Source organism: Talpa occidentalis, unplaced genomic scaffold, assembly GCF_014898055.3.
Source record: "Talpa occidentalis isolate TD23 unplaced genomic scaffold, MPIMG_talOcc4v2.1 talOcc4.4, whole genome shotgun sequence".
Lineage (NCBI taxonomy): Eukaryota > Metazoa > Chordata > Mammalia > Eulipotyphla > Talpidae > Talpa > Talpa occidentalis.
The window spans coordinates 134,066,471-134,080,538 of record NW_023604295.1 but is presented as its reverse complement, the minus strand read 5'-3'; the positions used below and the strand labels follow the sequence as shown (position 1 = coordinate 134,080,538).

Genomic DNA, 14,068 nt, shown 5'->3' with positions numbered 1-14,068 from the left:
GGGTTAGGAATATCTTGGTGTCAAAAAATGTCACCAAGTTGAGAAATTCTATTATTACGTAATCGGAAGAACTTTAGGCACACAAATTTTTTTTTATTTAAAGATTGTCCAATTTCTGGTCACTGAGGAAAGTAACCTTGGAAACTCAGTGAAATGACCTATGATGACATCATTGCTGAGGGAGGCCTAGTTTTCTGTCACTGTGCTCTTAATAAATAGTCCAGGTTTAACTGTGTTAAATCATTCCTCAAACCCCCTGATTTTAAATGAATGGCTTAATGAACCGACGTGTTTGTCAGCTGTTGGCCTTGATTTATAGGTTGGCCAGCAGCCTAATCAAATGAAAATCACTATTGTTGCAGATGGTGACAGAATGCTAGCTTTAATTTGACTTGCAGATTTTTAATCAATACAAACCTTCTTTTCTGTATATGTTAAAGTCTACATTCAGGATCCAGTTCTTCCACAAGTTGGCAGATAGGCCAACAAACAACTAAGGAAAATAAACCAAGCAAAAACAGAAAGTGAACTTAATGAAGGAAAATGTTTTCATTAATATTCAAAAGTAAATTTTTAAAGATCTCTGGAGGAAAGGTTGCTTACAGTAAATTCTGTTATTCATCATGGTAAATAATGATATTCAAATTAATGAAATACTCTACTTAGAAAGTCATGACATGGAATTGTTGCTTAAATGAATTTAGAATCTCAGAAAAAATATATTGCATGAAATCTCCCTGAGCCTAATTTCAGTAAAATCACCCAGTTAAGTACTTGAGTCTAGAGAATTTAATAAGGAATGTAATAAAAAATAATGCACAACATTTTGCAATCGAAAGTCGTAGAAGGAAGAAATCTTCATGAAACAGAATCATAAGGTCTTAAACCTGAGCCTCAGGCCAGGCTTCTTGATATGACAGGATATCTGTAGGCTCATGAAACATAAGATTAAAATTGGTCAAGAGAAGCCAGAGAGGACATTTCAAGTGTGTATACACGTGTATGTGCACAAGTGTGTTAGGTACACGGGCACTTGGTTGATGCAGAACTGGGGACAAGCAGGGGAAAGGGCAGAAAATGGGAGCAAAGCTAAGGAAATGTGGATATTGTCAGGTAGCAAACCTGGCATCTCTGGTAGATGGAGCAGGAAAATCCAAGAACTTAAATTCAGTGCAGATGTTGGAACTTGATAGGGAAAACTGAACTCCATAACTGTTTATCCTTGAGCAGAGTTTGCTGTGTGATTTTTCTATGACTCAGAAAATGTTTCAAGACCTTTCTCTGCCTCGGGCCATCATGACTTTGTATTTGCTGTTCGTACAGTTGATGAAAATAATTCCATTCATTTCTTTAACTGTTCTTTCTTAAAGCTCTGAGTCATTTTTCTTACATCTAATTGTCCTGTCTCCCATTTTGCTGATGGATTAGGCTTTCTGTTTCTGTCTTGGCAGAGCGGTGACAAATGCTTCTCAAACTAAAGTCCCTATGTCTACTGCTGGCCAGACTGGGCGAGGGGTGACCATGGTCACTTCTTCCACGGCTGGAGGGCCTGCTCAGAAGCTCCAGGGAAACGGTATGGCTGGGAATCCCAGTGTGGTCCCCACGGCCGTGGTGTCAGCAGCTCACATCCAGACCAGTCCCCAGGCTAAGGTCTTGTTGCACATGAGTGGGCAGATGACAGTCAACCAGGCCCGCAATGCTGTGAGGACAGGTAAGGAGGAGACCACACTGGAAATTATCGGAAAAAGGGCTTACCTGCCTAGTCAGGTCTTTTATGCAGATGCTATTGTAATGTTAAGATGCAATATTAAAGATGTAAGATGTAACGTTAAAGTAACAAATAACCTTAGGAAATAGAAGCAAGCAAGGTCTAATCAATAGCACTTTACAGACACAGCCTGTTTTAGCTATGTCTGCCCTGCACATTCATTCAGTACTGATTTACAGATCAAAAGTCTGAAGGAGGGCCTCCCCGGTGGCGCAGCGGTTGAGCGCTGGCTTGCGAAGCTGCCCGCAGCCTCTGTGGCGCCGGTTCGATCCCCGGCTGCTCCCCGGCCACCGGAGGAGGGTCCCACATGGCGCGCAGACCTCTCCTGCCGCCCGCTGCTCCCCTCAGCAGTGTACTTCGGTCCTTCTGCCTGCTCTGCTCCCCGCTCTGGCTCTGGTGAATTCTCTCACCCTCCAGCGCTTCTGACTGTACCCAGTGCATGTATAAACGAAAAAAACGAAACAAATAAAGAAAGAAAGAAAGAAAAAAAAAAAAAAAAAAGTCTGAAGGAAATGAGGCTGATCCTAAGAGTGGCAGTAATACTTGACACTATGGCTTCCATAGTCAAGATCACATGATCTCAGACCTCACTGCTGCTAGCCACTGTGACCTCTGTGGCTTATGCAGCTGGCCTGTGTGCTGACCATCATTGTTGAACTCCTTAGACCCAGTGGGCTCTTAAACCACTTTATTCTTCCTATGCTTTGAAAACTTACCAAGAGTCTTGGGGTAACAGTGGTGGGATAAACTTGCGAGTTCTATCAGGAAAACCACAGGGGAAAAAATGAGTAATGAGAATAATAAAGATGAGGGAGAATAATTTTTTTAAAGATTTATTTATTTATACAAGAACTGGGGTACAGGCCAGAGGAGCAGGAGGGTGAGAGAATTCACCAGAGACAGAGAGGGGGACAGAACAGACAGATGGACCAAAGACACTGCTATGGGGAGGAGCAGGCGAGGCAGGAGAGGTCTGCCCCGCCATGTGGATATCTCCCTGGCCAGCTGGGAATCGAACCTGCTCTGCAGAGGCTGCGGACAGCTTCACAGCGCGGTGCTCAACCCACTGTGCCACCCGGGAGGCCCTGAAGGAGAACAATTTTTCAGAGAACTGAAGGCCAACCCAGTTTGACTCTGCAGTCTCTCTCTCTAATTCTGTGGAAAGACTAAGGGCCTCGGGGTTATAGCTGAGCTTCTAGACACATGACAGACTTGAAGTTGGATCCACAAGGAAAAGGAGGTCTAGAGATCCAGCTAAGATTAAGTGCTTTTAAACCATTACACAGCCATTATTTATTGCAATAAATGCAAGAACAGCCTTTCATTATGGTCTGATGCAGTGAAATGACTCATGTCTTGGTGAGGAGCATTTATTAGAAAGTTGAATTTTGCCATTCCCTCCTGTCATTTCCTAGTGGCGGCACACAACCAGGAACGCCCCACGGCCGCAGTGACGCCCATTCAAGTACAAAACTCTGCCGCTCTGGGCCCCACCTCAGTGGGTCTGCCCCATCACGCCTTGGCCTCCTCACAACCGCCGCCACCAATGGCAGGCCCTGTCGCCCACGTTGCTGCTGTCAACCTTAGCCGAGCCGGTGCCCCCCTGGCCTGTGCCGCAGCTGCTTCGCTTACCTCCCCGAGCATCCCCACTGCCTCGCTGGAGACCGAGCCCAGTGGCCGGGCAGTGACCACCGTCCCTGGAGCGCTCACCTCTCCTGACAGTGCTTTGTCAGCTTGTGGGAACAATTCAGCAGCCAAGCCAGACAAGGATAATAAAGTAAGACCAACACCCTATGTCTCCGCTTGCCTTGGGTTCCATCATTTCTGGCTAATGAATGGGCTCATTGTTCCACGGTTTTCAAGTGCAGAGTCACCCTACCAGGTGCTGGATCCCTGTTTCTCTGCAGTCATACACCCACTAGTTGCCAAGCCCCGTGTTGGGTTTTAGGGAGACCACAGGGAAGAAGATTTAGTCACCACACCTCACTGAGGACGTTCCTTTCCTCTTCAGTTAGTCATTCTTTCCTTATTTTGCTGTCCTTAATTCTTCCTGTGCAGTCAGTTTGCATCTAGTTAACAGTTCTATAAAAAAGATTTAATAGACAGGGAGTTGAAACTGTTGATTGGAAGTGTTCTTTGTAGATTTATTTTTTCCATCGTGTATTGACTGTAATCAGCATGGGTAGTTTTACTCTTGACTTGAAATAGAGGGAAAAAATTATTTTCTAAATCCACAGATCTTTTAAGAATCTCTCATTTGGGGCTAAACTTCAAAACAATATATAAGCAGAAAACCATATTTGAAACATTAACCTATGGTTGAGTTTGGAGATAGGTAGTTGGAGGCCAGGAAAATTGATGGTGATTAAAAGTGAACAGGAAGAAGAGTGATAATAAAGTCTGAATAATTGTTATTATAATCGTGACTTTTTCACTATTTCATGCCTTTCCCCTAAAGCCGTAACACAGTTCTGGGAAGCTCTAAGGTAATCATAAACTCTCAGCCACCTGGTTCATTGGTACTACATATCCCTCTATTGAAATGGTTAGGTAAGCCTATAAATAGCAGTTTATAAGGAAATAAACTTTACAGCCTACTAAAGAGTTAATATTTAATTGCTGGGTTAACGTGAGCATATTTGAAGAAGATTAATATCTGTTCAGTGTTTATAATTAGCTACATTAAACTAGTACTCAAATGGACGTGCTCAACTTTGTTAATATCTGTTCAAGAATTATTTTTACAGTTTAAATTTTAAGGTTTTGGGACAGTGCCTCTAAGGGACCCTGTCAGTGGAGAGAATAGGCTGCAGCCCCTGCCCTGCCAGGAAAGAATTCACTGAATCTCTGTGGCTTGAATGGTGCCTCTGCTAGACAGAATAATGGCTCCCCAGGGATGCCCAAAGCTTAAGAATGTTCCCTTACCTAGTCAAAAAGGATTTTGCAGGTGTGATTAAGTTTTGAGATGAGGAAGTTATCCTGGATTAGCTGAGGTGGGGGCCAGGTGTTATGGGTGGGGTGGATGTAATCACAAGGACCTTCAAGGAGGCAGGAGGAGCATGGCTGGTGGAGGTTAGACATCAGAATCAGAGATCAAAGTGAAGCAATCCACAGGCCAAGGGGCCACAAACCAGGAAATGCAAGCAGTCTCTAGAATCTGGAGAAAGCAAGGGAATGGTCTTCCTTGGATTCCTACAGAGGGAATGTAGCCCGGTCAAGGCCTTGATTTTAGGACCTGATGTTTACTATGAAGCATGTGGTCATTTGTTACAGCAGAAGCAAATATAGGCCCTCACAGTTTCTCCTGTTGAGTACTCATCCTTCAGAACTGGCCAGGGGCAGCTGTTGACCAACCATGAGTGTCCTAGCTCTGCAGTGATCCAGGCCATCTCTGGACACATAACTATATGGAGGGTCATTGAACCCAGATGTGTCTCCTTGTGCCTTCAAACTCTTCTTTATTTTGAGAGGTTACTTAGAAAAAGTTGATCTCCTTCCTACATTGATGCCTTGGGATACTAGAGGGTTCTTCTTTGTCTTCTTTATATATATATATATATATTACACCATTCTTCATATTTTTACAATCTATGCTTTCTCATCTTTGTTATAGTCGCCATGAAATTCCCACCACCAATTCACCTGTGTACCATCACATAGTCCTTTGTGTTCTTCCCACCGCTGTTTTGATCCTGCAGAATGTCTCTGGTTTATAGTTGCCTGTTGATTTTGATTTTGATTTTATTATAATTACTTTTTTTTTTCCTGATCCCTTATTTGGATCCTCTACATTCCTCCTATAAGTGAAACCATCCAGTATTTTTCATTTTCTTTCTGGCTTATTTCACTGAGCATGATCCCTTCCAGCGCCATCCATTTTGCTAAAAATGGCATGAGTATCTTTTTTGATTGCTGAGTGATATTCCATTGTGTATATATACCACATTCTTTTTGATCCAGTCATCTATTTTTGGGCATTTGGGTTGTTTCCATAGCTTACCTATTGTAAATAGTGCTGCAGTAAACATAGGAGTGCGGGTGTCCTTTCGAATTAATGTTTTTGTGTCCTTTGGGTGGATTCCTAGGAGTGGAATTGCTGTATTATATGGCAGCTCCATTTTTAGCAATTTGAGGAACATCCACACAGCTCTCCATAGTGGCTGGACCAGTTTGCACTCCCACCAGGTGTAAGAGAGTTCCCTTTTCTCCACATCCTCACCAGCATTTGTTGTTGCTAGTTTTTTTGATATGTGCCATTCTCCCTGGTGTAAGATGGTATCTCATTGTGGTTTTGGTTTACATTTCTAGAGGGTTGTCTTCTTTTGGATGTTGTTTTAACTACTCCATGTTATAGACTTCAAAATTTATCTTCCCAAACCTGTCCTCATTTAATATTCCAAGTCTACTAAAGAACTTTTCCCAGTTGATAAAAATTCAGTAATCCCCTGGTTAACACAGCTTAAGCATCATTTTGCCTACATTCTTTCACCATGTCTATAAGAATATCATGGGAAACCTTGGCAGCAGCCCCATTGAAATCTAAATGTCTTTTACATTCTCCCATCCAAACAATCCCCCAGCCTCTCCATCTTTTTTGTCATTCCCTATGATTAGCAAGCATCTCCTGGAGGAGCTTCTCCTCCTCAGTTTCATTTCCTTACTCATATAAACCTTTCTCTCAACAACCTGTTGCAGAATTTTCCAGATGGTCTGCAAAGTGCATTGTTGTCTTCTTCTGATAACTGAGACTACCCATGCCTTTCTTTGGCCTGATGAGTTGACCCTCATACCAAATTCACCAGGATCTGTCAATGATTATTGGTTATGTTTTGGCTGTTAATTATCTGTGCACACTGCAGTGAATTCAGGAGCCTGCATTTGATCTGTAAATCCCAGTATTTTCACCCGTTCCCTCTTATCAAGGTTTGTTGTCCCTCTTCAGTCTGAAGATTATCCTTCCCTTTCTTCATACCATCTGAGAACCACCATCTACCCCAAACAGTGGGTCTGTTCTTTCTCATTCTTCTAGTTTAAGCATAACTTTAAAGCAGTCCCTTCTTCTTTTTTTTTTTTTTTTTCCCCTTTTGGTCTTTAGCATTTTTGCAAGTTGGAGCTCATTCTGATCTTTAGCCTTCTTGAATTGCTATGGGCCATGATATGTTCATTCTTATGGGTCTTTCTTTTGATCTTTTTGTGCTTGTCCTTTAAAAATTTGAGCCCATTAGGCTGCTCCCTGGGGGATCACATCTGTACCTTTGGTTGCCTTTATATTTTCATCTGCTAGATAATTTGCAATTGTATGGTTAGAATTTCATTCTGGAGAGTCCCCCCATTCCTCTTGAAGTATCTTTCTTTTTGAATTTCAGGTCATGCATATATTTTCTTTGAACTTTGAAAATCAGTTCTTTTAAACTTTAGAGTTTAAACTTGACTTTAGCCAACTTTTCTTTGGACCTAGATATTTCTTTCTTACCTAGATATTTCTTTCTGTTTCACCAGCCAAATCTCTCCATTTCCTGATTTCTACCTTCCTTCCAGTTGATTAGAATTAGATCCATAGTTGGAGATACTATGGAATTAGATCCATAGTTGTTCTGTGAGAACAAATTTTTTAGCAAGTCAAGGAAGGAGTTAGGCCCTAAGGGTATCAGAGATTCTAGTTTTACTTGAGACTTCTGGAAAATCTCAGACTTCCAGAGATATTTGACAATTCTCCCATTTTTATCTTTTGTTATGTTGTAATCAGCATCAGCCATTAACTTAAACTGCAGGCAATGCATGATGCACCCCCAAATAATAGCTGGTTGGTTATCTACTTCTTTTCTCTGTGCTCAAGTGCTCCACAGTGGGTTACCACAAAGGCATACAACTTTTCCATGTACACATAGGACTATTGCAGCTCTCACCAAGCTGGGATATTTCTTTTGAAAAATATTTTAGTTGGAAGCCCCATCTGACAAAGTCTCAGAAATGTGTTTTTATCCCAGACTTAAAAATCTCTAGCTAGATTTTCTGGTAACTGCATTCTGCGGTTTGATAAATAAGCATCTGAAACTCTGTAATATATTTCCAAACATCATTTCAGTTATTTCTTACTTGAAATCAGCGCAGTTACACCATTGTTGTTTTATTTCTATAAAAATCTCTGCTATCTTCTATAATTATCAGTTGCAACTTTACTTGGACACTTTTCTAACTTCATACTCCATTTAAAGTCTTCATTATTTGATCGGCTAGTCTCCACCAAAATGTGTTCCCTAGGCTCTAAGATACTCATATATATGTGTATATTTTTATTGCATTCTTTAAGATTTTTCACTTTTACATTTTTAATTAGAAGTTAGAGAAATCCAAACAGAAAGCTTAAATATGAGCCAAGATTTGAAAGAAGACCGCTAATATAGTAGTGTATATGTTTTTTCCCCTGTATATGACAAATATTATTTAGGTATATTAAGCTTTCATGCAGAAAACAAATCTTTGTCTTCAGCACCAATTATGTACTTTACCGTATTTACATTCTCTAAATTATGTTAAAAGGTAAACTGAGGCAGATCGACAGAAGTACACTGCTGAGAGGAGTAGCAGGCGAGTCAGGAGAGGTCTGCTGCGCCATGTGGGTTGCTCCCTAGCCGGCCAGGGATCGAACTCATGCTGCAGAGGCTGTGGACAGCTTCATAGGTTGGATCTTAACTGGTTGCCTAGATTTTGATTTCTTAACCATGAGACATTTCAGGTGTAATTATGCAAGCTGCTAAGGCATTAGAACCATCTCAACCTAATGGCTCTTGTTTTTAATTAATTTAATAGTCTAATCCTCACTTCAGAAAAAGGATAAGCATGTCTGATGACCCTCTCCTCCCCAAGTGCTTACATTTCCTACTCTCACCTTCAGAGTCTCTGGAGATGCTTCATAAGGCTTCTCTGACACTGTTGTTTCTTCCTGTGGAAATCAGCAGGAGTGGGTATTGGTTTGAATGCTCTCTTTGTAGCCTGGATATGTACTTGAAAGAGAACATTCTCATGTGGGGACCAAAGAACTTATTTAGTGCCTGAAATTCCCTATGTCCAGGTTCCTAATGACACTCCTATAAGGAAACACAGGTTTTCTTCAGTTAGTTCGATATTTGAGGATCTTTGCTATTCTCAGTTTTCCTAAGCACAGGGTCCATTTAGTTTTTAAATGCCCAATTTCTTGTATTATAAATATTTGTCCTGAAGTCCCTACTGATTACTTTGCTCGCATGATCTTTCTTCCTCTCTGTTCTTATTTCACTGTCAGAAGCACTATGGTCTGTGGGCTCGACCATTTCATTTTCTTAGGGAGAAGCCTGCTCTCCCTGTTCAGCAACTAATCACACTGTTCCTGCCTTTGGTGATGGCTGCAATCTCCTTATGCAAACCTGCAGAGTCTGGCTCAGAACCACCTCTGTGGTGGGGTCAACATGTCTACTCTTATCATTCCACAGAGTAGATGTGCTTCTGGAGACATTGCCTGTGCTGAACTCCCAAAAGGGAAGACTTGGGGCTTGGTTCCCATCCCACTTCCACCGCTTACCAGCAGTGTGATTGTAGGCAGGCTTAGAGAGGCTTAGAGCAGAGAATAAATATTGATGCTTGTCTCCCCGAGTGGGTGTGAGAAGTAAGTGTGGAAAGCCTTGCAAAAACACTTAACAATTCTTAACTCAGCAGTGATTAACCAGCTCAAGTTTCACATAGCCTTTCCCCCCTTTCATGCTCTTCCTTAAAGCAGCCTTCACACTCATGTGTGGGTGTGCACAAGAGCACACACCTGCCTTCTCAGCCAGTGCCTCCTTGTCATTCTCTCTGCTCTTACCTTGCTTTAGTTCTCTGTAGTGCACCTGTTTGTTTTTTTTTTAACGATTTACTTATTTATGTATACAAGAGCTGGGGTACAGGCCAGAGATGCAGGGGTGAGAGGATTCACCAGAGACAGAGTGGGGAGCAGAACAGGCAGATTGACCGAAGTACACTACTGAGGGGAGCAGAGGGGGAGTCAGGAGAGGTCTGCTGCACCATGTGGGTTGCTCCCTGGCCGGCCAGGGATCGAACTCGTGCTGCAGAACTGCGGATTGCTTCTAGTGCGGTGCTTAACCCCTTGTGCCACCAGGGAGGCCAGTAAGTGCACCTGGTTTATGTCCATGATTATGTCTCTGCTTGTTACTGTTGCTTGCCAACTGTCACATTCCCAGAACGTAGCACATTGCTTGGTTCATATTAGATACAAATAAGTATTTATTGAAGCATGATTACTACTGGATAATTATATATGAATAATGAATTCAGTAATGACTGATGAATGAATGTATGAATGAAGTGTTTGAGATTTTTTTTTCACTTGAGAACAGCAACTCTGCTTATTGGAGCCTGGCTGTAGATTTTGGATCACCTATACCACCCAGAAGACTATTTCTCTCTTGCCACTTTCTTGGTACATCTGAAAGCAAGGAGGGAAATAAAGAGGAAAACTGGGGTAAGAATGTGGCTAATTGTGAGTGGCTCAGAAGAGATGTGTTTTGCTTGGGAAGGAAGGAGCTTTGGGGCTTCCCACTTTGTGTTTTCTGTTACACAATGAATAGAACGTTGTTGATACTCACAAATTATTTTTATATGTAAAAATTACTCTGTATGGTTATGTGGTGATTATTTGTGACCTCAGTAGTTCTCTTTTTCTGTCTATAGGAGCTGTGGTTTTAAATCATCCAATCTTCTAAAGAGAAAATCACATTTGATCTAGGAACAATTTCTTGGAGGACCCACAGGAGAAGAATTATTAAGGTTTATTTAAAGGATAGGCTCCTTTTTCACACATGTTAACATTAGATTTTGAAAATTGCCTTGCTGAAGTGTATTGTAGTCTTGACTAATTCATCTGCAGTTTTCATTTCTGCTGTAGGATTTGGAAAAAACAAAGGTGCCCTTAGATGATAAGTGTATGAATTTGCAAAATTATCACTCTCAAGTGGCACATTGTTCTGCTACTGTAGAAAACATCAGAAGATGATATTAAAAGCATAGCTCCTTAGACAAGAGCGGCATCTCCTCTGTGTTAGCGCCGCGCCCCCCCCCCCCCACCCCACCACACACACACCTAATCCTCTGCCGGCTGCTCCGTGGGTAGTCAGCATCGACTGATGATGATAGCACAGCCTTGAGAAGTCATTAAAGCAAGCTGTATTTAATGTGTTTAATCATTTTAGAGGAACAAACATCTTTCTTCTTAATCACTTTAGAGGCTGTTCCCTGAGCGCTTTTCAGCTAACTGATCTTTTTCTGAGTGCCCAGAACTGAGCTTTTAAGAAATATCTTTAGCTGTGGCTTGCTGAGATTGTAATTTATCAATGGACTTGATGTTCTTAGTAGATCTGTGGGGGGCCCCAGGATTTGTGCTTCCTTACATCAGGAAGGAATAGCTGGCTGAGGCTGCTGACTGCTCCCTTTCAAGTGTGAGCTGCTGAATATTCTTTCCCAGTTCAGTCTTTGGCCCTCCAGACTTCAGGCTCCCTTCAGCAAATGTGGCAGCAACATGCCAAGGCTTTTCCTCTGGGAACTTCACTGACCATTGTATAGAAGGAAATCTGTCACTATTGGAATTGGGGGATCCAGAGTATCCTCTTTTATTTCCCTAGTCAAGGAGTAGCTAAATATTTTCCTTACCTTCCACCGATGTCCTCCTATTCGAGTTGTTTTTTTCGGCCTTGAAGCTGTGACACAGCTGTTTGAGGTACAGGTACTGCATTCAAGTTGTTCAAGTTCATAGGACGATTTACTGTAAATTCATGATTTACTGGAAATGAGACATTGAATGCAGCAAAAGCCAGTAGGATGAGTTTAGGACAGACCTTGAAGAGAAATGCAAAAGAATCTTCCTCATTCTGGGGAGTGGGGGTAGAGAGGGGTGGGAGATGGGTTGATTGGCTGTGCTCATCTGCAGCCTGGGCTCAGCACTATCCACCATCTCTCCCCTCCCCAGTTTCTAACCAGGGTTAACAGATACTGTGAGCAGCATTAGGTAAATAGGACCTCTGGTGTGGTCTCCCTGGGGTGCTTGTTCATCATCTGGTAAATGATTGCTTTTCTCTTTTCTCTCTTCAGCCATTCTGTCCTGAATGGAAACTGTCTTACAGGTTTGGACTCTCTTCCCCCAGGGAGTTTTACTGAATCTGAACTAACCCACATTCCCAAAAAAACTTCTCAGTGTTACATCTCCTTGTGGGCCCCTCATAATTCTTTCTCCTTATACATGGATTTACTAATTCAAATTTGTTTATAGGATTTTCTAAAGAAATAATTCTCTGTTTACTTATCAAACAATGTCTCCTTTTAGAAGACTTTATGATGTAGTTGACATTTTAGTCAAAGAATGTAAAGTGATGATTGCTGTCATCAGAGAGAACACTCACACTCCGGACTTGGGGATGAAGGAGAGTTATCTCTAGATCTTGATTTCCTAGTAGAGCAAAGAGCAACAATGTCAAAAGAGACACAGATATGAGAGGTGGCTTCTGTGGAGTGAGATTGCTGAGAAAAATCCTTATGGGAATATTTGCTTGCGAAAAGAGACAATTTTTTTTAATTATACTGAAGCTTTATTTAAAACCTGATGGAATTATTTGCTTTCTCACAGGGAGTTAGTTGCATTGTAGAATAGTTTGATTTCTCTTGTTAATAGCCTAAATTTCATCAAGGTGTAACATGTAAGAAGTGGTTTAATACTTAACCGATCAAGATATCACTACCTACAGGTAAGAGTTATGTATGAGGACGTGTAGTCAAATGCTATTAGGTTTATATTTAATTCTCTATACAAATAGCCTTAGAGATACAGGCAGAATTTTGGGAAATTCATAAAGTGAAATTCTATTTTGTTCTAAAATGTGTACTTCTGCTTTCACCAAGCTTGAGATATTAATTGATGAGGGTTTTGTTTGTTTGTTTTGTTTTACATCTTTTTTTATCTCCTTGTCCAAACTCAGAAAACAATAGTGAATAAAAACACCATAGTCTCCAAAAGAAACAAAACTTGCAGGAAAAAAGGGAGAAGAAAGAAAAGCAAAAGGTCAAGTTAACACTACACAGAAATTGGCAACTAGATCATGAATAACCAGATAGCCACAGAAATAATTTTAAATGATATCAAAAGTTGAAATGCTTGCACCTTACACATTACAATCACTACAGTGCCGTCGTCAGTGACCAACTAATGTACTATTTTGGTTTGTTTTTCTAGAAAGAAAAAAAGGGTTTGTTGAAGTTGCTGTCTGGTGCCTCCACGAAACGCAAGCCCCGAGTATCTCCTCCAGCCTCCCCCACCCTGGAAGTGGAGCTGGGTGGTGGCGAGTTGCCCCTACAGGGCGCCATGGGTCCTGAGCTGCCATTGGGGGGTGCCCACGGCAGGGCCGGCTCCTGCTCTGCGGATGGCGAGGGCCCGGCCGCAGGGGGAGCACCTCTGACCCAGGATGCTCTTCATCGGAAGACCAGCTCCCTGGACTCTGCCGCACCCATTGCTCCCCCTCCCCGGCAGCCGTGCTCCTCCCTGGGCCCAGTCATGAATGAATCTAGGCCGGTAGTGTGTGAAAGGTGAGTTCTGTGATGTGCGGGGAGAAAACTAAGAAATGGGTAGCAAGTTTTATGCTGAAATATGTATTTTGATATTTGAGATCTTTTCTCATGCTTCCTAATTTTTTTTTAAAGATTTATTTATTTATTCATACAAGAGCTGGGGTGCAGGCCAGAGGTCCGGGGGGTGAGAGGATTCACCAGACACAGTGGGGAGCAGAACAGGCAGATCCACTGAAACACACTGCTGAGGGAAGCAGTGGGCGAGTCAGGAGAGGTCTGCTGTGCCATGTGGGAATCTCCCTGACTGGCTGGGGATCGAACTCGTGCTGCAGAGGCTGCGGATTGCTTCATAGTGCGGTGCTTAACCCCTTGCGCCACCAGGGAGGCCCCCTCCTAATTTTTTTTAACGAAGCGCTGGCTTTCTTTTACTGCTTGCTGCCACCTACTCTCTCTCTGCTTTTTCCTCCCATGTGTCTTGTAGGCTTTAGGTCCCCAGCCTAATTTTTTGTTGATTTTCTCTAAACAGCCACTCCTGAATGATAACCAGGTGACATTTCTCAATCTCTGGAAACTGTTCACATCTACTTCCTTCTTGCTTCGATTCCATCACCAACAATTGTTCCTTGTTAAGCCGTTGCCTTTTTTTTTTTTTTAATTAAAAGGTTTACATTAGAACCTGTTAGTGGTAAAGCACCTGGAAAATTCTGCCAGCTGAGA

The 14,068-nt window shown here is 42.1% G+C and overlaps 1 protein-coding gene across 1 annotated transcript in view; it reads left to right on the top strand.

Moving 5' to 3' along the window:
* Positions 1 to 14,068, top strand: part of SH3RF1 (SH3 domain containing ring finger 1) — a 147,939-nt gene that overhangs the window by 122,905 nt on the left and 10,966 nt on the right. The window contains exons 9-11 of the mRNA XM_037526420.2: positions 1,452 to 1,711; positions 3,184 to 3,545; positions 13,020 to 13,369. Coding sequence (XP_037382317.1) covers positions 1,452 to 1,711; positions 3,184 to 3,545; positions 13,020 to 13,369 — 972 coding nt within the window. The remainder of the gene's footprint in view (positions 1 to 1,451; positions 1,712 to 3,183; positions 3,546 to 13,019; positions 13,370 to 14,068) is intronic.